This window comes from Salvelinus namaycush, chromosome 2, assembly GCF_016432855.1.
Source record: "Salvelinus namaycush isolate Seneca chromosome 2, SaNama_1.0, whole genome shotgun sequence".
Taxonomy (NCBI): Eukaryota; Metazoa; Chordata; class Actinopteri; order Salmoniformes; family Salmonidae; genus Salvelinus; species Salvelinus namaycush.
Genome location: NC_052308.1, coordinates 42653974 through 42679481, shown reverse-complemented (window position 1 = coordinate 42679481; position 25508 = coordinate 42653974). Strand labels below are relative to the sequence as shown.

The window sequence follows — 25508 nt, the reverse complement described above, 5'->3', positions numbered from 1 at the left end:
GTAGGACTAAATAGATTTAAATAGTGGAATATGGTATTTATTTATTTTTGGTGAGTTTAGTGTTAGATGGTAGGGTATTTGTTTTATTTATTTATTTATTTCAAGCAAAGTATAAGGGAGTTATACCCCAGTCTAGTAGGTGGCGGTAATGCAACATTTATTGGATGCCAACCACCGTTAAACCTCATCAAAGAAGAAGGTCGGACACTAAATGAAGAAGAACCAAAGCATTTGTGTAACAGACAATTCGGTCCGGGCATATATCTGGGTGAAAGGTCCACATTGGAAGACACGACGGTGGCTGTCAAGAAATATACCTTTCATTTGAACCGATAGTGGTGACACAGGGTTAACCTGTTAGCTAGATAGTTATTTTCCCAACTTGTTACGGATCGTAACGACGCAATATTTTGTGTTTTTCTTTTCTCGTTAGCTGTCTTTTCTTGAACAGAAACCATGTCTAAACAGCAGGCGATAAGTCCAGGGAAGAACTTCTTTGCTGGGGGCTTTGGGGGTGTCTGCTTGGTCTTCGCTGGACATCCACTTGATACCATAAAAGTAATTATTTATTTCTCAAAGTAACTCATTCCTCATTTAGCTAGCTGTTAATAATATCTTGCCTCACGAGCCTAACTTTAATTGGTATTTGCTGCACGCAGAATTCAGCAAAGTAATCAATTAACATTTATCTTTACAGATTTATAATTGGTTACTGGATGTGAGTGTCGTGGCTCTCTTTACATTTGATAGAACTCTTGACATTTTCAAGGGACTGTCAGTTAACCCAATGACCGAGGTCGAGTGTAACATTAGACCATTGACCTATGTCAATTTCTGTCATATCGCACAACATTAACCCTATGACAGTGACTGGCCTGTCATTACAGATGTATTATCACATGAGCCACTTATAGGAAGTAAGAAATACACATTGTAAAAGGTTTATTTATTTTCGGTAATTATTTTTATCCTGTGTACTTGGTATGTGCTTAATATGCATTTTAAATGTATAAACCAACTCCTATATATGTTTGTACAATTTGAAAAGGTTAATTAAGCAAAACATTCCAGGGTTTTTATTTTTACTATTTTCTACATTTTAGAATTATAGTGAAGGCATCAAAACTATGAAATAACACATATGGAATCGTGTAGTAACCAAAAAAGTGCTAAACAAATTCAAATATATTTTAGATTCTTGAAAGTAGCCACTCTTTGCCTTGATGACAGCTTTGCACACTCTTGGCATTTTCTCAACCAGCTTCATGAGGGTTGAGGTCGGGTGATCTGATGCAGCACTCCATCACTTTCCTTGGTCAAATAGCCCTTACACAGCCTGGAGGTGTGTTTTGGGTCATTGTCCTGTTGAAAACAAATGATAGTCCCACTAACCGCAAACCAGATGGGATGGCGTATTGTACCATCACACCACCTCCTCTGTGCTTCAGGGTGGGAACCACACATGCGGAGATCACAGATGACAGCTTTGCACACACTAGGCATTCTTTTAACCAGCTTCATGAGGTAGTCACCTGGAATGCATTTCATTTAACAGGTGTGCCTTGTTAAAAGTTAATTTGTGGAATTTCTTTCCATAATGCATTTGAGCCAATCAGTTGTGTTGTGACAGGTTAGAGGTGGTATACAGGAGATGGCCCTATTTGGTAAAATACCAAGAACAGCTCAAATAATCAAAGAGAAACGACAGTCCATCATTACTTTAAGACATGAAGGTCAGTCAATCCGGAACATTTCAAGCGCTATGATGAAACTGGCTCTCATGAGGACCGCCACACGACAGGAAGACCCAGAGTTACCTCTGCTGCAGAGGATACGTTCATTCGAGTTAAATGCACCTCAGATTGTAGCAACACAATAAATGCTTCACTGAGTTCAAGTAACATACGCATCTCAACATCAACTGTTCAGAGGAGACTGTGTGAATCAGGCCTTCATGATCGAATTGCTGCAAAGAAACCACTACTAAAGGACACCAAAAAGAAAAAGAGACTTGCTTGGGCCAAGAAACACAAGCAATGAACATTAGACCTGTGGAAATCTGTCCTTTGGTCTGATGAGTCCAAATTTGCGATTTTTGGTTCCAACCACCATGTCTTTGTGAAACTCAGAGTAGGTGAACGGATGATGTCCGCATGTGTGGTTCCCACCATGAAGCATGGAAGAGGGGGTGTTATGGTGTGGGGGTGCTTTGCTGGTGACACTGTAATTTATTTAGAATTCAAGGCACACTTAACCAGCATGACTACCACAGCATTCTCCAGCGATACGCCATCCCATCTGGTTTGGGCTTATTGGGACTACTGTTGTTTTTCAACAGGACAATGACCCAACACACTTCCAGGCTGTGTAAGGGCTATTTGACCAAGAAGGAGAGTGATGGAGTGCTGCATCAGATGACCTGGCCTCCACAATCACCCGACTTCAACCAAATTGAGAGGGTTTGGGATGAATTGGACCGCAGAGTGAAGTGCTCAGCATATGTGGGAACTCCTTGAAGACTGTTGGAAAAGCATTCCAGGTGAAGCTGGTTGAGAGAATGCCAAGAGTGTGCAAAGGGTGGCTACTTTGAAGAATCTAAAATATATTTTGATTTGTTTAACACTTTTGTGGTTACTATATGATTCTTTGTGTCATATCATAGTTTTGATGTCTTCACTATTATTCTACAATGTAGAAAATAGTCAAAATAAAGAAAAACACTTGAATGAGTAGGTGTGTCCAAACTTTTGACTGGTACTTATATATATAGATCTCTTAATCTATACATATATATATATATATATATATATAGATCTCTTAATCTATACATAAGTAATGTCATGTGTGTAGACCTATAGGGTGAGTATGTCCATATCCTCCTCTCTCTTAGGTGCGCATTCAGACCATGCCTGTGCCCGGCCCTGGCGAGAGCCCCCTGTATAGAGGCACCTTTGATTGTTTCAAACAGACCCTTGCCAAAGAGGTGAGTAATAGTAGGTGTATGGCTTTTTGGTTTTCCATTCAATGTATTTGTTTGTTCACCACTCTTTGCGCTCTCTTATTCATTCCTTCTCTCTCATGTTCTCTACAACAGGGGTTCAAAGGCCTGTACAAAGGCATGGCAGCCCCTATCATTGGAGTCACGCCCATGTTCGCTGTCTGCTTCTTCGGCTTTGGCCTGGGCAAGAAACTACAACAGAAAACCCCTGACGATGTCCTTACGTAGGTGATTGTTCCATAGTAGAGTGTCTTCCCCATTTTTTTTAAATGGTGAAATTGTGTGCGGGCGGATGTATGCTTATGTGTGTGTGTTTGTGCATTACCATCCGCTGTCCCTCTCAGGTATCCACAGCTGTTTGCTGCCGGCATGCTGTCAGGCGTGTTCACCACAGCCATCATGGCCCCTGGAGAACGTATCAAATGTCTCCTACAGGTGAGCAACGCACTGACTGAACTGAATGTAGGTTAACAAGGATTAGGTTAACTGGGTTTTGGATAACAGGCTGAGGTCTAAGGAGATGCGTTTCAGTGAACCGCACTAACGTGATAAGGAGCCTTGCCATAAACCGGAAGACTTACGTTCCCTGGGCTAACACAGTCTTGTGGCATGAAGAAGACCCAGGGTTCCAACCTAGTTGGTTACATTACATTTTATGTGTGTACAGATCCAGGCGGCCAAAGGGGAGGTGAAGTATGCTGGGCCCATGGACTGTGTGAAGCAGCTGTACAAAGAGAGTGGGATCAGGGGAATCTACAGAGGCACTGCTCTCACCCTCATGAGAGGTACTTCCTGACTGAATTTTCACTGAGTGTACAAACATTAGGAACACTTTCCTAGTATTGAGTTGCACCGCCCTTTTTGCCCTCAGAACAGCCTCAATTAGTCGGGGCATGGACTCTACAAGATGCCGAAAGTGTTCCACGGGGATGCTGGCCCATGTGGACTCCAATGCTTCCCACAGTTGTGTCAAGTTTGCTTGATGTCCTTTGGGTGGTGGACCATTCTTGACACACACGGGAAACTGTTGAGTGTGAACCCAGCAACGTTGCAGTTCTTGACACACTCAAACCAGTGTGCCTGGCACCTACTACCATACCCCGTTCAAAGGCACTTAAATATTTTGTCTTGCCCGTTTACCCTCTGAATGGCACACACACACAATCCATGTCTCAGTTGAACTCAAGGCTTTAAAATCCTTCTTTAACCTGTCTCCTCCCCTTCATCTACACTGATTGTAGTGGATTTAACAAGTGACATCAGTAAGGGATCATAGCTTTCACCTGGATTCACCTGGTCAGTCTGTCATGTTCCTAATGTTTTGTACACTCAGTGTAAGTCTTATACCCGTGTCTCTGATACTTAACTCTATCTAGATACTTGTGTTCAGTAGTGATTGTGTAATTAAGACACAACTGAGTTTTTCCCAGTAATTCTGACAGTTTCTTACTTTGTTTCTCAGACGTGCCAGCCAGTGGGATGTATTTCATGACCTATGAATGGTTGAAGCGCCTCCTCACACCAGAGGGCAAGAGGTGAATGTGTGTTTACTGTGTGTGTATGCCAATGAAACCCTAAGCACGTGTGTCTTTGTCCCCACAAAATATATTTTACAGCTGTTTTGTGAATCTATGTATGATTAGCTGTTTATCTGTGTTATTGTTTGTGTGCCTTGTAATTTCTTTGTCATGGCATGTGTGTATTGTTTGTAATTAATTGGTGATTGGTTGTTCCACAGCCCCAATGAGCTGAGTGTTCCTAGTGTTCTATTCGCTGGAGGGATGGCAGGAATCTTTAACTGGGCCGTGGCCATTCCCCCCGACGTACTCAAGTCTCGCTTCCAGACAGGTGTGTCTTTGGCATTTCTGACTAAGCCCCATTTTTGGTGTAAATACTGTTTAATATGTATTTCTTACCAGGTTGGGGTCAATTCAGTCAATTCTGGAAGTAAACTGAAATTACAATTCCATTTTTACATTTTCCTCATAGAAATCATTGTGGAAAAATGGAAGTAGAATTAGAAATTGAATTTACTTCCTGACTTGAAATCGAATTAACCTCAACCCTGATGTCTTGTGTTGTCTTTTTTCTAACTGTAGTATATAGCTTACCAACCGTACTGTCTGTTTGGTTTAGAGTAGTAGAGTGACTAAAGGCGTCAGCGATTTTCAGTTCGGCTGGCGCCTAGCCCAAACTCAGCTAGCCTGACCGAACGAGTGTGCTCGCATACTCCTTTAAAAGACCTTCGCTTGAAAAACGAGGGAAAAAAGCAGCAATAGTACTGTTTGTCCATTTTGAAACGCCGTAGACAGTATACACTTCCTCAAAATAGTCCGAATTAATCTAAGTCAAGTCAAGAAATCTGGTGTGGATTTCGGGCTCCGAACTTCGGCTTGCCTCCAGAAAAGAAATTGTGACCGGACAGCCCCAAAAAAAACTCACCGAAGTTCAAAACGAACAAAAATGTCGTCATAATTCTGTATATGCACAAACTCTTCAGAACTGTTTCGGGTTGGGAAGCATGCGGACGCCTTAAGTGTACTGTGTAAAACAGTAGGATGACTGGAGCCCTCTCTCTCTCCTCCCAGCCCCTGAAGGGAAGTACCCTAATGGTTTCCGGGACGTTCTACGAGAGCTGCTGAGGGAGGAGGGCGTGGCCTCTCTGTACAAAGGCTTCACTGCTGTCATGCTCAGAGCTTTCCCCGCCAATGCAGTGAGTACACACACTCTACTCACATACAGCACATACAGTCTGTTTAACTCTCATCACACTCACTGGCCAGTCAGAGATGGTACTCACACATGCTACGTCCACCCTACTCACTGATCTCCTATTACCACTTAATTACAGCATATCATACGCAGAATAAACAGTATGGGTTAGTGCACAAAACGTTTAAATCACCTGCATTCTACAGTCATAATACAATCACCCCTTGCCTGTAGAAATGTTACACTTTTCATGAAGTCAGTTAATGGTGACCACATTGATCTATTCTCCCCTTAGGCTTGTTTCCTTGGGTTTGAAATGGCCATGAAGTTCCTGAACTGGGCAGCACCCGGTCTGTGATCCCTGTCCACGGCCCAGGCGTAGACGTCAGAGACAGAACTCACTAACACAGTGGAGACCGACAGTACTCGCATACATACACTTACGCAGAGATACACATTGAAAGTCTGACTGGCATACAGACTGAGAAAGATGCACACATTGTAGAGGTGGACAGAGGGGGGGAACGCACACATTGTTCTCACTCCTTGGTGTTTTGCTTGCATTTTGTTTAGTTTTTTTGTGTTTTTAATTAGAACATTTGTGAATTGAACATGTGCCTTTACTTACTCAGAGTGAGTCTGCATATCAGGGAATAGGTACATTTTCACAGGGTGCGTATAATGTGTGTTAGTATGCCGTGTGTGTGCGTGTGTCTGTGTGTGTGTCTCTGCGTGTGTGTTTAAACAGAAAACATAGTGCTTTTAAAACATACCAGTACATTAAAACATCCCCGAATAGTCTCATTCCAAACTGATCCAGTAACCAAATCATTGCGTTGGAAATTGATAGTAGATTTATGAATGAATGAATGAATAATACTTTTCTCCAAGGTTGTTGCAGATGTAACTTATGCCACAACATGGAGAACCCTCATTGGGCCATTGTCTCATGTTTGTATGTGTCATTATGTATGTAAATAAATACAATGAAATCATGATCTACTTCTAATTTCCAATTAGAACATCTTATTACACGTGTATAACTATATATTTACTGAGCACCTCCGTCAAGGTCTGATACACAATAGGCCTAGACAGGCATGAATTACATTTGATCTGAAAAGTTGTGACATAGCCTAGTACGCCCGGTCAATACTTTCCGATACGCTGCTTCTAGTCTAAATGCAGAAACCCGTAGACCCGTCAATCAACCAGTAGACGCGGACTGGGAGTGGATTAAAATGGGCAGAACCGCGCTGTGCGCATTTAGCAAAGTATGCATAATGTCAGACCATAACTAATATTCGAAAGGCTACATTGCAAGGAGGTCGGTAAATTGGTTACAATTTATCTGTTTTGATAGCTGTCATTGGTAGTTTTTAGTAAATGTATTTTGATAGCTGTCATTGGTAGTTTTTAGTAAATGTATTTATAGTTATGTGATACTTTTTTTTAGGCCCATTGTTATGGATTAGACAGATTGTTTTACTCAAATGTGTATTTTTAACTTGTCAAAGATCATTATAGGCTACCATAGTTCTATGATGAGCATCGAGATACCTGTTGGTTTGAAGGACATGCTGCAAGGATACACTGTGGAGGTACTACGGCGCAGACCGACAGATTTGGTTGAATTGGCAATCCAATATTTCACGCGTCTTCAGGAGAGCCGAAACCACGACAAACATGCTAAAGACAGCCCGGTCAATTCTGCTCGAAAGGGGGTGGCTTTTGATAGTAATTCGTTTGAATCCGATGAAGATGAGGACTCTGATGACTATAGTGAGTGGCATTTTGCATCTCTATTTTACAATAATCTTCATGATTTGATTATTAAATATATTTAAATAATTTCCCATGTTCTTTATTTCTGTTATAACCTTTTTACTTAATTATTATAACTTTTTACTCGCTCCCACTTGCACACATAATAGGCTACATAAATAAGCGCACCAAATGCATAATGAATCATTATCTCATGATATTAGTCTCTATTCGATAATACTATGAAGTCCTTTTTAAGTCATCTGCACGCCAGTTGAATGGGTTCTCATTGTAACGTGAGGGCCCCTGTAGTCATATGATTTTCTCTTCCATTGCCAGAGGTTATCAGATGATATGATGCTACTGAATAGCTATTTGTCCTGATTTATTTCATTATTCAGTAGCCTATTTAAAGCAACATGAGATAATGAACGTTTGTTTGAGGGTGTCTCAATCACTTTTGATAAATCAGCTGCTGTACTCTGACAAAAATGGTTAAAGGAGAAAATAAGAGAATGTATCTGGCATGGTAGTAGTACCATCCCCTACCCTACTCATTTACTGTTGGATGTATCTATGTAAGTATATTTAGACAGAATTGGGTGTAAGCTCGGCCTCCCGAGTGGCGCAGCTGTCTAAGGCACTGCATCGCAGTGCTTGAGGCGTTACTACAGACCTGGGTTTGATCCCAGGCTGTGTCGCGGGAGACCCAGGAGGCACCGCACAATTGGCCCAGTGTCGTCCGGGTTAGGGGAGGGTTTGGCCGGCATTTCCTTGTCTCATCACGCTCTAGTGACTCCTTGTGGTGGGCTGGGCGCCTGCAAGCTGACTTCGGTCGCCAGCTGTATTGTGTTTCCTCTGACACATTGGTGTGGCTGGCTTCCGGGTTAAGCGAGTAGTGTGTCAAGAAGCAGTGTGGCTTGACAGGGTCGTGTTTCGGAGAACGCATGGCTCTTGACCTTCGCCTCTCCCGAGTCCGTAAGATAGTTGCAGCGATGGAACAAGACTAACTACCAATTGGAAATCACGAAAAAGGGGTAAATAATTATTGGGTGTAAGCTAAAGTGTGTCAAATGATTCATAAGAACAACTAATATTGATGTTCAGTGGAACCAACTTCATTTCCAGCACTGAAACATCTCTCTCTTTCTCTAGTGCCACCTCCCACCCCAAATAAATACAGTCGCAGAGTATCTGGTGAGCCTCATCATTGGGTTTTGCATCCATTATATGCAGTGTATGAAGAATCTTATTTCTGTCTCTCACTTGTGTGTTACAGTCACAACATTCCCTTTGGGAGTATTTGTTTGTCCCCAGTGTGTCACTGTGTTTCTCCCCCCCCCCCCCCCCCCCCCCACAGTGTGTGCGGAGGCCTACAACCCAGACGATGATGAGGATGATGACTTTGAGCCAAGGGTGGTACACCCCAAATCAGATGAGCAGCGTCGCAGACTCCAGGACGCCTGCCGAGATATATTACTGTTTAAAACCCTTGACCAGGTAAAGTATTGTATTCAAGCCTCTGTCTTCAGGTATTGAGAGTTACTTCTAAGTTAAGAGGAAATACAGTTAGTCTTCCTGTTAGAGTTATTTTATCTTGTGTTTGGTTATGAACGAAACAAACACTGTCTTAATAGTCATCCTAACACATTGGAGTTTGTATTGATTTATACTGAACAAAGATATAAATGCAACATGTAAAGTGTTGGTCCCATGTTTCATGAGCTGAAATAAAAGATCCCAAACATTTTCCATACGCACAAAAAAGCTTATTTCTCTCAAATTCTAATTCTATGCACACATTTGTTTACATCCCTGTTAGTGAGCAATTCTCCTTTGCTAAAATAATCCATCCACCTGACAGGTGTGGCATATTAAGAAGCTGATTAAACAGCATGATCATTACACAGGTGCACCTTCAAATCAAATTGCATTTGTCACACGCTCCGAATACAACAGGTGTAGACCTTACAGTGAAATGCTTACTTACAAGCGCCTAACAAACAATGCAGTTTTAAGAGATAAGAACAGCAAATAATTAAAGAGCAGCAGTAAATAACAATAGTGGGGCTATATACAGGGGGTATCAGTACAGAGTCAATGTGCAGGGGCACCGGTGTCGAGGTAATTGAGGTAATATATACATGTAGGTAGAGTTATTAAAATGACTATGCATAGATAATAAAAGAGAGTAGCAGCAGCGTAGAAGAGGGGGCAGGAGGCAATGCAAATAGTCTGGGTAGCCATTTGATTAGATGTTCAGGAGTCTTATGGCTTGGGGGTAGAAGCTGTTTAGAAGCCTCTTGGACCTAGACTTGGCGCTCTGGGTGCTGGGGACAATAAAAAGCCACTCTAAAATGTGCAGTTTTGTCCCACAACACAATTCCAGATATCTCAAGATTTGAGGGGAGCATGCAATTGGCATGCTGACAGCAGGAATGTTCACCAGAGCTGTTGCCAGAGAATTTAATGTTAATTTCTCTACCATAAGCCACTTCCAACGTCGTTTTAGAGAATTTGGCAGTACGTCCAACAGGCCTCACAACCGCTGACCACATTTAACCAGCCCAGGACCTCCACATCCGGCTTCTTCACCTGCGGGATCGTCTGAGACTAGCCACCAAGACAGCTGATGAAACTGAGGAATATTTCTGTCTGTAATAAAGCCTTTTTGTGGAGAAAAACTAATTCTGATTTGTTGGGCCTTGCTCCCCAGTGGGTGAGCCTATGCCCACCCAGGCCCACCCATGGCTGCGCTCCTGCTCAGTCATGTGAAATCAATAGATTAAGGCCAAATGAATTCATCTCAATTGACTGATTTCCTTATATGAACTGTAACTCAGTAGAATCGTTGAAATTGTTTTTGTTCAGTATATTTGTGTGATGCTTGTTACTGGGTGTCCCAGTTTAGAATGCACATACACACACACACACACACACACACACACACACACACACACACACACACACACACAACATACATCTTCAAATGTATGAGTGTTGTTTCTCTCTTTCAGGAGCAGTTCTCAGAGGTGCTGGATGGCATGTTTGAGGTATTGGTCAAACCACAGGAGCACATCATAGACCAGGGGGACGACGGAGACAACTTCTATGTCATAGAGAGGTGTGTGTGTGTGTGTGTGTGTGTTTTATTCACGTCACCAAATAACTGATTAAAACACTGTTTGGCAATGAAGGTCTACAGTAGCCTCAAAAGCACCCTCTAGGGTAGCGCCATGTAAGCTATTTTCTGTCCTCCTCTGGGTACATTGACTCCATCCAATCAGAGGATCAGAGAATGAATCTAGTACTGAAAGCATAAGCTCCAGCTAGCTAGCACTGCAGTGCATGAAGTGTGGTGAGTAGTTGACTCAAAGAGAGAGAAAGACAATAGTTGAACAGTTTTGACAAATGAATTTCTTCAACAATTAAGAAGAAGCAGCAGAGAGAGAGCTAGCTATATTTCGTTGTAATGTTTTTCTTCTTAGTTTACCTTTTACTTACTTAGCTAATGCAGCTAATTTAGCCTACTCACAACCTGACTCAAACAGAGATGACCGCTATTTGTGTTAGCTAGCTGACTAAGGCTATCCAACATTGCAACTCTTTCAAGACAAAATAAGCTTTCGGTTTTAGAAATGTATTGCCACTGCCTGTGTAACTGCTAAACTGCTTGCTGTACACTGTACTGCGTGATTGTATGCATTAATTGGCTTGTGGGTTTACAAACGCAGTAGCTCTAGTTTGTCGACTATAACGTTAATATGGTGACAACAATGTAGGCTGTGTAGCGGTTAGTGGTTATGGTATGAAAGTTTGGCTTCGACAGGTTTTTGCGGCTGGTTATAGACAGCTGTTGTGTTGTGCACTGAAATCAAAAAGCGTAGGGAAAAGGTGATAGGAGAGCCCATAGATGCACGAAGGAATTAACGAGCAAAGTGATCATGCTGTTTGTATGTGGCTGCTATGATAGTTAACTGAGTGTGCGGCTGATCAGGGGTGTATTTATTGTGCCGATTTTGTTGCAAAATGTTTCTTAAACAGAAGCAAAGAGAACGAAGTGGGGAGGGACCTACCTGAATTTGTACAATAGAAACTCTCATTTTGGACTAATGCTTACACCCCAGATCATCAGCTAAATACAGGCAAGAGTATGCAAGGCAGTATTGAATGTGTCACTGTCTGTCACCTTGATTACTACAATTTGTCTCTTGACCTGTACAACTATGTTATAAACTTTCATTTGTAGGCTAGGTTTTAGCAACCTCGTGATGGGTATATGACAAATACGAGTATCGTGTAGTAGCAGAAACCCATCGATTTTACATTGAGCTGTGTGAATGGAATATGAATGACAGTCATCCAATGCTGTAATAGAAATAAGGCCATGCTCATAAAATAAATACGTCCTCCCTAATCTTAAACAGCACTGACCACCACTAATGTGAATGTGATGTCCTCTGATTGCTCTGATGTCTTGTGTACCTCTGTGTGTTGTAGGGGCGTGTATGATATTATTGTGCCGATTGACGGAGTTGGGAAATGTGTGGGGAAGTATGACAACAAGGGCAGTTTTGGGGAGCTGGCGCTCATGTACAACACCCCACGTGCTGCCACCATCATGGCCAACCAGGAGGGGGCACTGTGGGGACTGGTGAGTCACAGTAGGAGACCGAACAATCCTACTTTATACGTGGGTTTTTTTTCAGTGAGAGATGAGTAACCGGTATGTGTACGTTTTAGGATCGGGCCACATTTCATAGACTCATAGTGAAAAACAATGCCAAGAAGAGGAAGATGTACGAAGCCTTCATTGAGTGTGTACCCCTTCTAAAGTCTCTCGAGGTCTGTTTCATTTGACCACAACATCTTAAAGTGCTTCACAATAAAAGTGTACTGTGCAGTTTGTTTCAAAGGACACCATAAGCGAATGAATCACATTGCACACACAGAATCCATTGTAAACAATCTTTCCTCTCAGAATGCATGTAAAGATCATTGGCTTGTGGGTTTATACTTTTATCACACCATCGTCTGTCCTCGTCTTGCTCTTTCTCAGCTCTCTGAGAGGATGAAGATTGTTGATGTCGTGGGAATGAGAGTGTTCAGAGATGGGGAGTGCATCATAACACAGGTATTGTCGACTTTTGCTGTACATTTTTTATATTTGCTAACAATTCTCCTTTACTTCGTACTGTATCACTGCCGATTCCACTGCATTTCTGCACTCTTAGGGGGATAAGGCAGATTGCTTCTACATTGTGGAGTCTGGGGAGGTGAAGATCATGATAATAAGCAAAGTAGGTGTACATGTTTTTCGCCTTCCCTAGGAGGTGTGTTAGATCTACTGTATAAATAATGAGTTTGCTGTGGGTACCTGCTGCAAGGCACTGTATGTATTGTATGTATAGCTTCTTTGGAATGTGGTACGGCTGGCTTTCCTGCCTTTGCAGCTTGTGCTTTTGCAGCTAGTAAAATGAATGTATCAGGTTGGGTGGTAGATAAGGAACGGATAACTGTAATTGTTAAGAGTTATGGAATCGGTTACATCAGTACAGCAGTATCATCATCATGTCTACGTCTCCCTACCTAGACTAAGGCAGGACAGCAGGGTAATGCAGAGGTGGAGATTGCACGCTGCTCTAGGAGCCAATACTTTGGAGAGCTGGCTCTGGTCACCAACAAATCACGTGCAGCATCCGTCTACGCCGTGGGAGTTACCAAGTGCTTGGGTACGTTGTATGTACACACATACAAACCATTACTCTTCAGTCGTGAAAATTGATATTCATGGTCATTCTCTCTGTCTGTCTAAAGCAGTTAAAAATGAATAGATCATGGACTGTATTCATGCGTAAATGAAACGTAATTTCCTTTCTATGCACCTGTCTCTCTACGCGTATTCTGACCTCGAATTTAAGCATGAGAATAGCATGCTATTCACCCGCTATTCCGTTTTGGGTGGAGATCTAAGAAATGAAGGTGTGACGGAGGTGTGTCTACAGATAGGCCGTATTCTGACCTTGATTTAATTCCCTCATAATTCCACCACCTTTATGTGCAATGAAACGATGAATAAAGTTGAGCAATCTACTTATTTTATGCCCTTGGGGGAATCCCCGTCACCATCTTGGAGGGTGGTCCAAATGATAAACCAAGCAAGGGAAGTTTGCAATGTAAGGCCCTCAGCCCTCGTTTTTAGTCGGTTTTGCGACTGTATAATCCCCATAATTGTACATCCGCTAAGAAAAGTCAACGAAAACTTCAAAACAACATCAATGGAGAAGTCAACATACAAGTGTAAGTAAAAACGAATGCAAATAAGTTATACATTGTGCTACTAATGCACATGACAGCACAAACAGGTCTCGTAAAAAGTAAATATATTTTTGTTTGGGTATCTTTTGGAAATTGTAGAAGAAAAAAAAAAATGTCCTTCAGAAGTTCCAGCTAGGCAGGCTAACGTTAGTTAGCTAATTAATTTGCTAGCTATCATACAGTAGGCATATATTAATAATTCTATATTTAATATAAGTAGACATGCAATCATAATTGACTGTAGCGCATATAAAGCACCCACAAGTTGAAAACACAATCATCGCGGGATGAACGAGTGACGAAATTCCGGCGAAGGATGGACCATTAAAAATCATTCCTGCCACATTTGGGGCTTTTTATGCGCGAACTGGCCATGCTCGAGCAGAAAATTCGCGGCTAAAGTCTGGCTGCTGAGGAGAAATTTGTTTCACTGTTTGTAAAGGTACATTGACTCTGTCCACTGCTGAAATGGCCTCTTCCTGCGGAGATATTCTGGTTAAGGAGATTGACAAACGTGCGTCTGGCCAGGCGTTCGAGGTGATCCTAGGAGCTCCAGCTCCAGACGCCAAGGGAGAGTTCCCCCTTTTTCCCCCCAAGAAGAAGGACCTGTCCCTGGAGGAGATTGAGGAAACTAGAGGCTGCAGAGGAGAGGAGAGGAGGAAGTCCCATGAAGCGGAGGTTCTGAAACACCTCGCTGACAAGCGGATGCATGAGAAGGAGGTGCAAAGGAAAGCCATGGAGGAGAACAACTTCAGCAAGATAGCAGAGGAGAAGCTTAACCAGAAGATGGAGGCTAACAAAGAAAACAAGGAGGCCCTTCAGGCAGCCATGAGTGAGAAGGACAAAAAACTGGAAGAGGTGCGTGCTAAGAAGGAAACCAAAGAGGGCGGTGCCGAGACATCAGAAAACTGAACAGATCAGTCTATAGGGGAATTGTATACTATAGGGTTTTTTACGTATCCAAAGATTGATTTATATTTAGTTGATGGCCAGTATTTTTGTTCACTGCCACCCACTTTATGAAGAAAAATAAGTTCTCCCAGTTTGTGAATTTAGCTTCTCTACTATAAGTGTACTTGCTATAGTTTTACATGTGGATATTTGTCTCCTTGTTGCTTCTATTCCACGGCTGTCTAGATGTTACTAGCCTTCAAATCCTCAATTCCTTTCAAATGGCATTGGAGGATAGGATCCAAGGTAATGTCCTTATACCACCAATGAAGCTTTGAGAGATTAACGAAAAAAGGACTGAGGAAGCAAGAATTTGACCTCAAGTAACTGTTTCATACATAGCCCATTTCTTTGGATATGTAGCTTTTGTCATTGCAGCTTCTGACCTAATGAAAAATAGCAGTGTACGTAGTTGTCCTTTAAGGAAGCATGTGCTGTGCATAGGCCCTTGACATGATCTCTCTATTCCATAGTGCAGCTTTGGAACAGTGTCCCCGTGTATCTCACACCTGACTGTTCATAGCACTTATTGATCACTGTTTGTTAACATATTGATTGATTTCACCTTTTTTCACAGCATCAGGTGTTGTATTGCAGCTTTTGCTGTTCAGAGATCTGCTAGTCTTGTTCTTTAAAGAACTAGGGCTGATATGGCATCCTGATCCTATTACACTACCCAAAAGTAGTACACTATAAGGAATAGGGTGCCATTTCAGACACACCCTAAATCTAATCTTTGTGCCACTGCAGATTTTATGCGTTTGTAAAGTGGAGTTTTGTTTCAAAGCACATGACTTAGTGCTGTTGTAGGGCAATTAAGTAACTTTGCCAGACTTTTGAATCATCTAGGATGTTACTGGAAGTGGGTCCACACATGGAATGCAAAAGAGGAATACACTTTGGATTCTTAATAGATGTTACTAGTTGACTTAACTGATGTACTAAAAAATACAATTGTTAAACGCCAAAAAAAGATATAAAAAAATAAAATCATTCCTGCCTCCCTCGCCCCTTGCCCTGCAAGTGTATACTCGGTCAAACGTCATCAGAAGTGTTCACTTAATTTGAGGGCTGAGGGGATAGGGTGTGTCTTTTAAGTGTTTGGAACGCAATTTGTTGTGTGTCCCTGGCTATCCGTCAATAAAAAATATAAGGTATCTTTACTTTTACTCAAGTATGACAATTGAGTACTTTTTCAACCGCTGCCATTCTCCATGCACTCTAATTTACAAATTGATAAGAGCTATTGATAATAACTAGGTAAATTAGAACGCCGTTTGGATAAGGGGGTCGTAAATATAAATGACAAATGTTTTTTTTTTATCTATGTCACCTTATGATCACTGGAGACAAATGTGAAACCAGTCACATGGCAGCAAACTGAAGCATATCAACATATCACCTTTTCCACAGTAGAGTTTATGAAATGTTGGCCTTATAACTTGCAGATATGAAATGTGGAGACCCAAGCTATAGGCTTCTGTAGCCATATGCAAATTATAGTATAGCGCCAAACCTACCGAGTTGATTTATGATTTCTAGAATATTTGAATTGTATTTTAATTGTAACTGTATTTTGTACGATTTGTATCGTGTTAAAGTCATTCCCATTTAAAATAGCATTTTGAGTGACTAAAATATCATCCATAATATTTTGGGGTAATGGAAATGCGAAAACTACCAGGAAGTTTGAAAAGACAGGCTGAGTGGGAAGGGAGTTTATTGTCATGAGCTCGCCTTGACTGACAGCTGTTTGAAACGCCTATGCCAAGAAATTTGGATACAGTGAGCGGTGTTGCAGTATAATCCTCTCAAGCTAATTTGGTGATACACAAAGCAATAACCTGGTTTCCATCGAACCTTTTCATGCGAGTAAAGTAAATAACGGATAAAAAAATGTATTACCTGCCTGACGGAAACATTTTTCTATTTGGTAAACGTTCTAAATGTCAACAAAACAAAATACACTAGACAAGGCGAGAGATTTTTGTGTCGGTAAAATTAATTATTCGAGAAATGTCGGTGGAAACGCTTTTATGCGTAAATATTGATATAATAACCATCAAATCGAAGTAAATTTGGAGTCACGCGATGACATGTTCTGTGGTCCTCGCACTACGACTCGGGAAAGCATGCAGTTTATTAGGCTACAGATGAAATAAATTATAAAGAACTTCACAGGGTGATGAAAGTGCAAGGTGATGAGCTTGATGCTCCTTTCCAATAAATATCCAGGGTCTTATTCTGGTGACATGATAATCGATGCTTGGCTGCAGTTTGACAAGTAAAAATAATCTTGCTTTTGTCCATATAATCTCATCATGTAAACGACTGGTGCGCTCTAGCCAACAGCGCCCAGATAGCGCACTTGCCAATAATATAAGAGTGGGCACATTCACTATATAACTCAGTAGAGTTTAAAATGCGATGGAAACCTATTTAACTTGTATTTTTTATTCCGTACATGGGAATTTAACCACAAAATGTATGTTTATCTGCACTACATCATCGCGCTCGCACAGCCTTTTATCTGCAACAAGTCCATTTTATGGAAACATCTCTGGTGGGAAAATGCGCCTTTGTTATTATGCGGATTTTAGAATATTCTGAAGACCTAGCTAGCCAGTAACTAGCTAACACCAGACACAGATTAAAGGGGAGACAAATAAGTACACTACATGACCAAAAGTATGTGGACACCTGCTCATCGAACATCTCATTCCAAAATCACGGGCATTAATATGGAGTTGGTCCCTCCCTTTCCTGCTATAACAGACTCTACTCTTCTGGGAAGGCTTTCCACTAGATGTTGGAACATTGCTGTGGGACTTGCTTCAATTCAGCCACAAGAGCATAAGTGAGGTCGGGCACTGATGTTGGGCGATTAGGCCTGGCTCACAGTCGGTGTTCCAATTCATCCCAAAGGTGTTCGATGGGGTTGAGGTCAGGCCAGTCAAGTCAAGTTTTTCCACACCAATCTCGACAAACCATTTCTGTATGGACCTCACTTTGTGCACGGGGGCATTGTCATGCTGAAACAGGAAAGGGTCTTCCCAAACTGTTGTGACAAAGTTGGAAGCACAGAATCGTCTAGAATGTCATTGTATGCTGTAACGTTAAGATTTCCCTTCACTGGGACTAAGGGGCCTAGGCCGAATCAAGAAAAACAGCCCCAGACCATTATTCCTCCTCCACCAAACACTACAGTTTGCACTATGCATTTGGGCAGGTAGCGTTCTCCTGGCATCCGCAGAACCCAGATTCGTCCAGAGCATTGCCAGATGGTGAAGCGGGATTCGTCACTCCAGAGAACGCGTTTCCACTATGGAGTCCAATGGCGGCGAGCTTTACACCACTCCAGCCGACGCTTGGCATTGCGCATGGTGATCTTCGGCTTGTGTGCGGCTGCTCGGCCATGGAAACCCATTTCATGACGCTCCCGACGAACAGTTCAGCTGACGTTGCTTCCAGAGGCAGTTTGGAACTCAGGAGTGAGTTGCAACCGAGGACAGACGATTTTTACGCGCTTCAGCACTCGGTGGTCCCGTTCTGTGAGCTTGTGTGGCCTACCACTTCGCGGCTGAACCGTTGTTGCTCCTAGACGTTTCCACTTCACAATAATAGCACTTACAGTTGACCGGGTCAGCTCTGGCAGGGCATAAATTTGACGAACTGACTTGTTGGAAAGGTGGCACCCTATGATGGTGCCATGTTGAAAGTCACTGAGCTCTTCAGTAAGGCCATTCTACTGCCAATGTTTGTCTATGGAGATTGCATGGCGGTGGGCTCGATTTTATACACCTATCAGCAACAGGTGTGGCTGAAATGGGCTAATCCACTAATTTAAAAAGGGTATCCACAAAATGTTGTATATACAGTCGGAGTGTATATACACTTGTATATACAGTAGAGTGTATATACACTCTACTATTATTCTGACATTTCACATTCTTAAAATAAAGTGGTGATCCTAACTGACCTAAAACAGGGAATTTTTACTAGGATTAAATGTCAGGATTTGAGTTTAAATGTATTTGGCTAAAGTGTACGTAGACTTCCGACTTCAACTGTATAGTGTTTCTTTGCCATAGATGAATTTTTTATTATATATGCTGATACCATACAGCCAAATTTTGGCCACTGTAGAGTAGCTATCTAGCTATATAAACCACGCCCGCCCCTCCGCAAACATGCCTTCTCTGATGTTGGTTACAAGGCGGAGAATATCATGTTACCATTGGTGTATTAAAAATAATCCCGCCTCCTGAATCCAACCTTTTGACATGGGGGAACAGTAACTTTATGATCAAACTTTATCCATGTAGAAGCAACAATCATTTTTCATACTTTCATATGGTTTCATCTAAATATCATCCATTTGCATGAAAAACATGATTTTGACTGTTCATGACCTTTAAATATTAGCCACTATCGGTAGCCACGGTCAGTTTTTCAACATACATTTATAACTGTCACTTTAATGTTACTTCGTTTTCAACATTCCATTACATCGTTAGTTTACCTTTCTTTCCTCTGTCACGTTTGTGTGGTTGTTCCTGAGGATTGCTACCAATAGTGGATCATATTAGGCTAACGTATTACAAGCTTTGCATTAATTTGGAACATGTAACCTATTTGAATCATTGTAAAATGCAGACCATACTTAGCCGTTTGAACCTGGAGCCTTGGCGGATGGCGCACAGTTCACAACCACTGGACCGTTGTCATCACAGTTCCATAAGTGAGGATTATTAGGGTAGATTTATAGGTCAAGTTCAGGTCAACCCCTATTGTACATTTTTCTTACCTTCCGATGTTTCATGGATTGAACAATTTGAATATGGCAACTTCCAGGTTGAATCAAACCACTGTATTTTTGATAAACCAATATATTTTGTGAAAAGGCTCTCTAAAATATTTTTTTATTTTTTATAATTCATAAATACTTTCCTAACCTTAAATAATATACAAGATCAGAGTATTTTTAAATGTATCAATTGGTGCTGAAAAGTAGACAAATATGCGTGTATTTACATTCTGAACTGTTCTCTCCATATATTCTAATGAGTCTGTTGAGAAAATTTGAATTAAACGTACTGAAAACCCAGCGGTTTAATTAAATCTATTCAGCGCACGTGAAGGGAACCATGCCTGCAAAGCATTAGGCAGCTATGCATCTGAATACCAACTACTGAGACGTGCATAGGAAAGGAATACATTTCCGAAGTCTGAATCGGGCCCATAGCGCCTCAGAGTAGTCTCAGGAGTGCTGATCTAGGGTCAGTTTAGTCTTTTACACAAGGACACTATAAATACAGACCCAGTAGATCAGTAGCCTTTTAAAGAATTTGACTTGACACCCCCTCTTTCTCTCCCTCACCTCTCTTTTGCAGTAATAGACATTCAGGCATTTGAGCGTTTGCTGGGTTCCTGTAAGGAGATCATGAAGAGGAACATTTCCCAATATGAGAACCAGCTGGTAGCTCTGTTTGGTTCTAGTGTAGATTTGAAACATTAACGTGTAATTGTCTTTGTAAGAAATGTCACACACGAACACAATCCCACAAACAGGTGGATACACAGACTCTCTTTAGTAGTACTAAATTATACACAAATTGTGCATACTTACACCAAAACATATTGGTTGACATGTAATTGTAGAATCTACAATTGACATCCATGTTATGTGAATGGCTTCAAATGACTGACCATTTTATTTACATTTAGCTACTAGTATTTTCCTTTTTAAACCATTATTGTGATAGTATCCATATTCTTGACCATGTTGGTAAATTGTTAATGTATAATTCTAGCCCAATAAATCTTCCTCATGCTGTTTTAAACTGAATTTGACTAAAGGTCAATGACAAATCAATCAAATATTAACATGTACTTTGCTTTAATATGTCAAGACTTGTTTCACCTGCAGATTGTGAGACTTCATAAATGTAATCCCTAAGGGGTTGATATGTTGTCATTGCATGAATGGAAGCTGCTAATTTGCTATTTGTTTTTTTCAATTACATTTTTCATTAAAACAAAGTTTGTGGTGCACTGTAGTTTATTGGACTTTAAGTGGTGTGAAAGCCAAGGGTGGCTGGGTGTGTGTAAGGACTTGGCCTGTGTCACTTATGCAACAATTCCAATGCACATTAACCCCTCTGATTGTCAGTGATTAAATGCTATTGAACGTTCCATTTATAATGGGATTCATTTCCAAATACTTGACAACGTGAAGGGAAATCCCCTAACCCACCACCACATCCTGTCTCAATCAATATGTTACATAAACTAACCGTGAGGAATGAAGTAGGCCTTTACTGAACACAGATTATATTTACACAATGTTCAAACATTTATTTCAAACAGACAGCATCTCAAAGAGAAACAACAATGACAAACATCCAGATGAAACAAAAGAGCTCATTTAATGTTCAAGTTCTGGATTGTTTTTTTATTGGAGTAACAAAATGTGATGTGCCCTCAGCAAACTCCACACGAGAGTTTGCCAACCTGCTGTATTAGAAGCATTTACTCCACGAAATCAAGGGGTTTCATCTGCGTCCTTCCTTACAACCCCAACAATCCCACCTTGTATTTCCACGGTTGGTTGGAAGTCTCTTGGTGTCAAGTCATCTCAAGTTCCATTTTGTCCATTTTAAATATTTAAAATATTTACAGAGTCCAGTATTCCAAAAACTCTATAATCCCACTGTTGCTCGTATAATGCGGAAACAGGTGGAAGGGAAGAGCCTTGTCTGGTTTGAGTAGAGAGAAAATGGAACAGCAGAGCTGGTGGAATCAAATGGGTTTGTTAGGCTGACACTGTCCTCTCTACAAGATCTATGAGTCCCAAATGGCACCCTATTTCCTTTCTATGCTACTTTTGACCAGGGCCCTAAGTAGTGCACTATATGAGGAGTAGGGAGCCATGAGACATGCCCTAATAGTATTTTGAAGTTAATTCTTTCTCCTCTATGGGATAGACTGAAAAATGACGTTTGTTTAAATACATGTTGAAATGTCTATGTTTGCCATTGTTGTACAATGACCTATGATCCTTTCTTATGAAGAATTGAAAAATGAACCATAATCATTAAAAAGATGAAGAAAAAAAGGCCACACAGTCACTCATTCTTTTCATCAAACATCCAGATTTTTCTTCAAAGTATCTCCCTACGTAAAAATAAACTCCCCAATAAATACAAATACAGCAGGAAAAAAAAAATTGTCCAATAAGAATGGACACATATAGGGCTCTGGTCTAGTCCATCCCTGAGCTCACTCTTTTGAGAAGGACAAAAATACCAGGAGTGACAACAACAAAAAAGATATGGAAAAGGTAAAAGTTCTAATAGGACGTTATTCCTACATGTTCCCAGTGTCTCCAGGAGCAAAGATCCTGCCATTCCTCTTGGTTCCTGAGGCTCAACGTTAAGTACGTCCACTGAAGAGAAGAGGTGGTTCCCTTTTCCCGCTGGGGAAGGGGGGTCGTTAAACGGAGGTGATGACGATCATGAGGTGAGGGGAGATATTGGAGATCCGGTTGAGGAGGTCAGGGGCTAGCCGGGATAGGTGGCTCTCTGAAAACTCACATGGTGGGAATATCTGCAACACGTAGGCAGGCTGGAGAAGAGAGATAGAAATGGATCAGTTGAAAGACTAAACTATCTAAAGATACTTCTAAAACGTAAAACACACACATTGACGCAAACTTTTAATTTGGCTCTATATTCCAGCATTTTGGATTTGAGATCAAATGTTTTATATTGGCCTTGCATCGCAGTATCACTACAGCCTGGGGTTCGATCCCGGGAGTCCTATAGGCCAGCACACAATTGGTCGAGCGTCGTTAGGTTTGGCCGGGGCCTTTACTAAGCTCATCGTGCTCTAGCGACTCCTTGTGGCAGGCAGGGTACCTACAGGCTGACTACGGTCATCAGTTGAATAGTGTTTCCTCCGACACATTGTGCGGCTGGTTTTTGGGTTAAGCGAGCAGGTGTTAAGAAGCGCAGTTTGGTGGGTCATGCTTCGAAGGACGCATGACTCGACCTTCGCCTCTCCTGAGCCCGATGAGACAAGATCGTAATAATGAAATTGGGGAGAAAAATGGGGGTTAAAATTACAAAAAAACTAATAAATGTATAATAAGTGACAGGACAGTATGTTACCTTTTATTTTAGGGTAATTTCATACATATGTTTTAGCATTTAGAAATGAAAGAGCTTTATGTAATCCACCCATTTGAAGGCGTCATAAGTATTTTGGACAAATTCACTTAGTGTCTAAAGTTTAGTATTTGATCTCATATTCCAAGCACACAATGACTACTACAAACTTGCTGGATGCATTTGCAGTTTGTTTTGGTTGTTTTTCAGGTTATGTTGTGCTCAATAGAAATTAATTGTAAATAATGTATTGTGTCATTTTGGAGTCACTTATTGTAAATAAGAATAGAATACGTTTCTGAACACTTCTACATTAATGTGGATGCTACCATGATTATGGATAATCATGAATGAATCGTGAAAGAAGTTAGCGCCATAAATATCATACCTCCCATTATAGGTCATTTTTTGGGGGCTTTGTGCATCTAACTTTCTCACTCCTCATTCATGATTATCCATAATCATGGTAGCAGCCACATTAATGTAGAAGTCTTAAGAAACCTATTACAATAGTGACTCAAATGACAATATTATTTACCATTAATTTCTATTAGGCACAACATAATCTGAAACAACCAAAACGAACTGAAAATGCATCCAACAAGTTTGTAGAGTCACAAGGTTGATGTAGTCATTGCATGCTAGGAATATGGGACCAAATATTAAACTTGACTACAATGCAGCTTTTTTCCCCCTCAATATCAACTAATTTCTGGATAACAATTAACTACCTTACTGTGATTGTTTTCAATTAAAATTGTCAAAAATAACACAAAAATATCTTCTTAGCAAAGAGCAATTTCTCAAGCAAGAATTTAGCTTGGACTGTCTGGGAGTGGTCTGAGTGTGGAGGGGAAAACTGAAAACTAGCTGTTTGGCAGAGGGTTTTGGAACTCTTTCTTATTGGTCTATTAACTAATTTACCAGGCCAACACTCCATCCCACCAAAACATGCTTACATTTCAGACTGTCTTTTAAAACAGCTCTTACACTAAAATGGCATTATCATTTTCGCAGTATTATTCCAACCTCAGTGTGGAAATATATATAAAACACAGGAAAATATAGTTTGACCGCACTATAAGTGAATTTGTCCAAATACTTATGACACCTTCAAAATGGGGGATAGATACAAATTGCATTCATTTCTAAACTGTAAAACTGACATACCCTCAAATAAAAAAGCTGCCATTCGGTACTGTCGCCTCACAAAACACTTGATCTCAAATCCAAAATGCTGGAGTATAGAGCCAAATGAACAGTTTTAGCTTCACTGTCCAAATAAATACGTAGGGGAGTGTATAACTTCACATTTACTAACAAATTACATTTGATCAAAAACAAGGAGTGGCTGATGGTTTGCAAAAACAGACATCGACTGTAGCAAACACCTAAATAGGCAGACTGAGACCCACCTGATTGGAGCCTGGGTTGGGGACATTGATGATGCCTGCTGCCAGCTTGGCCTGTAGGTAGTTGATGAAAGCGGTTCTTAGGGCCTGGGTCTGGTTCAGGACATCCTCCTGGTCCCGTCCACATGGCAGAGCTAGCAGGAGACAGAACTCACTCTCCCCCTGCAGTAGACAGAACAGAAATCAAATTAGAACAAGGACCTGTGATGTAGATGAATGCCAGAAATTATTGACCATTACTTTAGTTGCTGAGAGACTAGGTTATAAGTTAAACATTTTCCTCATGTAGGATCCACTCACTTGCTGTTTGCCTCCACTTGATGATCTGGGCCAAAAAGTCCTTATGCAGTCTTTTAAATTGCATATTTTTTTTTTTATATCACTGTATTTCTAGTAAATCACTATTTAATGAAAATAACTCCAGAATATATTTTATATAATTAATTTCCCCGAGCTTCTTTTGACCATTGAAATGCTCAGTAATTGTGTGGGTGTTAGTAAACTAATTTGAAGACATTTACATACACAGCCCTGATTGACTGATAGGATGGTCTAGATCCCACCCCCTAGCTCAGATGAACAGTTATTGGTCTATTATAAATCAGATAAGATTGTGACATGATATGGCCAAAATATATCACAATATTTTTCACATCACTTAACGGTATGATGGCATTTCATGTTTATGAATAATAAAAATGTTCAAAATTTGCTTCATGAGTTGTGCATAACCCTAGGGTAGCAACAAAGCTTTTCCCATTCTGATTGTTTTATACTGTTACGTAGAGCTGCACAATATGGGCATCAAATCTTGGCCTTAGTTTTAACCAAATGTTACAATTGCGATTTGACTTGAGATTTCGATCAAAACACTTGGGTGAAATGTTGGCATTATGGAAATAGACTGATTATTCAATTGAGTGGTCACCAACCTTTTGAGTCAAGTTCACTTTCGCAGTCAAAAAGCAGGCTGACATCTACCGCTCAGATATGTTTTAACTTAAAAAATGTAAGCCTATACAACATTAACGTAATAAAAACTGTTCTGTAGGAATGAGGTTAGGCCTACTGCACTGACACATTATCACAGCATATTGGCTATGCTTGGCCTGTCAATATTGTTCTTCTTAGACCATATTATATTTCAAAACTCGAGCTTCGATGACAAAATTGATCAGTTGCATC

At 40.9% G+C, this 25508-nt stretch overlaps 2 protein-coding genes and 1 pseudogene across 2 annotated transcripts in view; 2 read left to right on the top strand and 1 right to left on the bottom strand.

Annotated features, from left to right (window-relative positions):
- The first annotated feature begins 231 nt into the window (after nucleotides 1-231).
- LOC120063438 lies at nucleotides 232-20795 on the top strand (annotated as a pseudogene).
- On the top strand, nucleotides 14116-15758 carry LOC120063397 (stathmin-like). The gene has a single exon (XM_039013762.1). The coding sequence runs from the start codon at nucleotides 14261-14263 to the stop codon at nucleotides 14702-14704; it is 444 nt and encodes a 147-aa protein (XP_038869690.1). The 5' UTR covers nucleotides 14116-14260; the 3' UTR covers nucleotides 14705-15758.
- A 279-nt stretch (nucleotides 20796-21074) lies between the features above and the next one.
- Nucleotides 21075-25508, bottom strand: part of LOC120021773 (msx2-interacting protein-like) — a 34055-nt gene continuing 29621 nt past the window's right edge. Inside the window, exons 14-15 of the mRNA XM_038965625.1 lie at nucleotides 24327-24485; nucleotides 21075-22369 (exon numbers count right to left, since the gene is read on the bottom strand). Coding sequence (XP_038821553.1) covers nucleotides 22238-22369; nucleotides 24327-24485 — 291 coding nt within the window. The 3' untranslated portion in view covers nucleotides 21075-22237. The remainder of the gene's footprint in view (nucleotides 22370-24326; nucleotides 24486-25508) is intronic.

Excerpts from the sequence above, each read along its gene's own strand:
- LOC120063397 (XM_039013762.1), top strand. The coding sequence starts at position 14,261 with ATGGCCTCTTCCTGCGGAGATATTCTGGTTAAGGAGATTGACAAACGT.